Here is a 1,186-nt window from a genome sequence, read left to right as displayed (position 1 = left end):
ACTGCGTGTTCCGGGCGTCGGGGATTCCACAGACGCTGCCGCCCCTCTGTGCCCTGTCGCCCCGAGGTGGCCTTGTGTGGACTCCGGGCCCGGCTGTAGGCTTCTTTTATTCAGACGTTACACAGACATGGTGGCACAGTGTGAAAGCAACGTTTGGGGACCGAACGAGGTCCCTTCGTCAGGCAAACACAGTGACCTGAAACGTTGCTTTTACACTGTGCCACCATGTCTGTGTAACGTCTGAATAAAAGAAGCCTACAGCCGGGCCCGGCGTCCACACAAGGCCACCATGTCTGTGTAACGTCTGAATAAAAGAGGCGTTCAGCACATTGGACCGTGGAGTGCGGGTGACTTCTTTTGGACATTACTGTCCCGACCAGGAACTGCACACAAGCGGCTAAACCTGATCGCCACTGCAGACCCCAAGTCAGTGCGGTCACATGATGGTGGATTATAACGGAACCCCGTAACCCTTCACCCCATCCATGACTAGCCCACTGACCTTGCCGTGGTGTGAGCCATACCTGAGCGATGACCTTGTTCAGCACTATCTTGTCGTGGGCCAGGCTCTCGTTCAGCGCGCTCATCTTGGATAAAGCGTCCCGCAGGGAGGCCTCTTCCGTCCTCTGTCGACTGAGCGCCAACTCCAGCTCAGCGCGGCTGGTTTCTGCCTGGTGTGAAGAAAAGGAGATGCGCTCAGCTCGCTGCGAGATCCTCGCGGTGCTGGTCACAGAAGTCCAATGCAGGGAATGCCAGGAACCCCCCCCCCTGCTAGGCTGTGGTGACCCCCAATAAATGATAAAGGGGAATTAAGCTTTTAAAGTAACACAGTGAAGGGGAGAGGATGGAGATGACCGGTGGGGATAATGAGCAAGACAACACAAGGTGCAATGTGCACAGCATAGCAATGCCTAGGCCTCATTCACACTGGCGTACAGCTCAGTGCTGCGTGCACGGCCGTATCGGGCGGCTCCCGAGAAAGAAAGGTGCTGCCCGTGATTAGTACGCAGCCCTGTCCTTCTCTATGGGAGTACGCGGCCGTACGCCACCCTACACGTTCGTGCGGGTGCGCATACTCATCCGCTGACAGGATGGATCCTGTCTGTGTCCGAGCCAGGAAACACGCACCCGTACGGACCTGCACTTGGGGTGAGCGTAGGGGGGGGGGGGGGGGGGGGGCGGCGGG

The 1,186-nt window shown here is 58.0% G+C and overlaps 1 protein-coding gene across 1 annotated transcript in view; it reads right to left on the bottom strand.

Moving 5' to 3' along the window:
- Window positions 1-1,186, bottom strand: part of CROCC (ciliary rootlet coiled-coil, rootletin) — a gene marked incomplete at its 5' end in the record, with an annotated part of 35,541 nt that overhangs the window by 14,798 nt on the left and 19,557 nt on the right. The window contains one exon of the mRNA XM_018574234.1: window positions 525-671. Coding sequence (XP_018429736.1) covers window positions 525-671 — 147 coding nt within the window. The remainder of the gene's footprint in view (window positions 1-524; window positions 672-1,186) is intronic.

This window comes from Nanorana parkeri, unplaced genomic scaffold, assembly GCF_000935625.1.
Source record: "Nanorana parkeri isolate BGI_ZX_2015 unplaced genomic scaffold, ASM93562v1 scaffold2832, whole genome shotgun sequence".
NCBI classification, from domain to species: Eukaryota; Metazoa; Chordata; class Amphibia; order Anura; family Dicroglossidae; genus Nanorana; species Nanorana parkeri.
The sequence above is the reverse complement of the archived record's forward strand: the minus strand, read 5'-3'. Positions and strand labels throughout refer to the sequence as shown.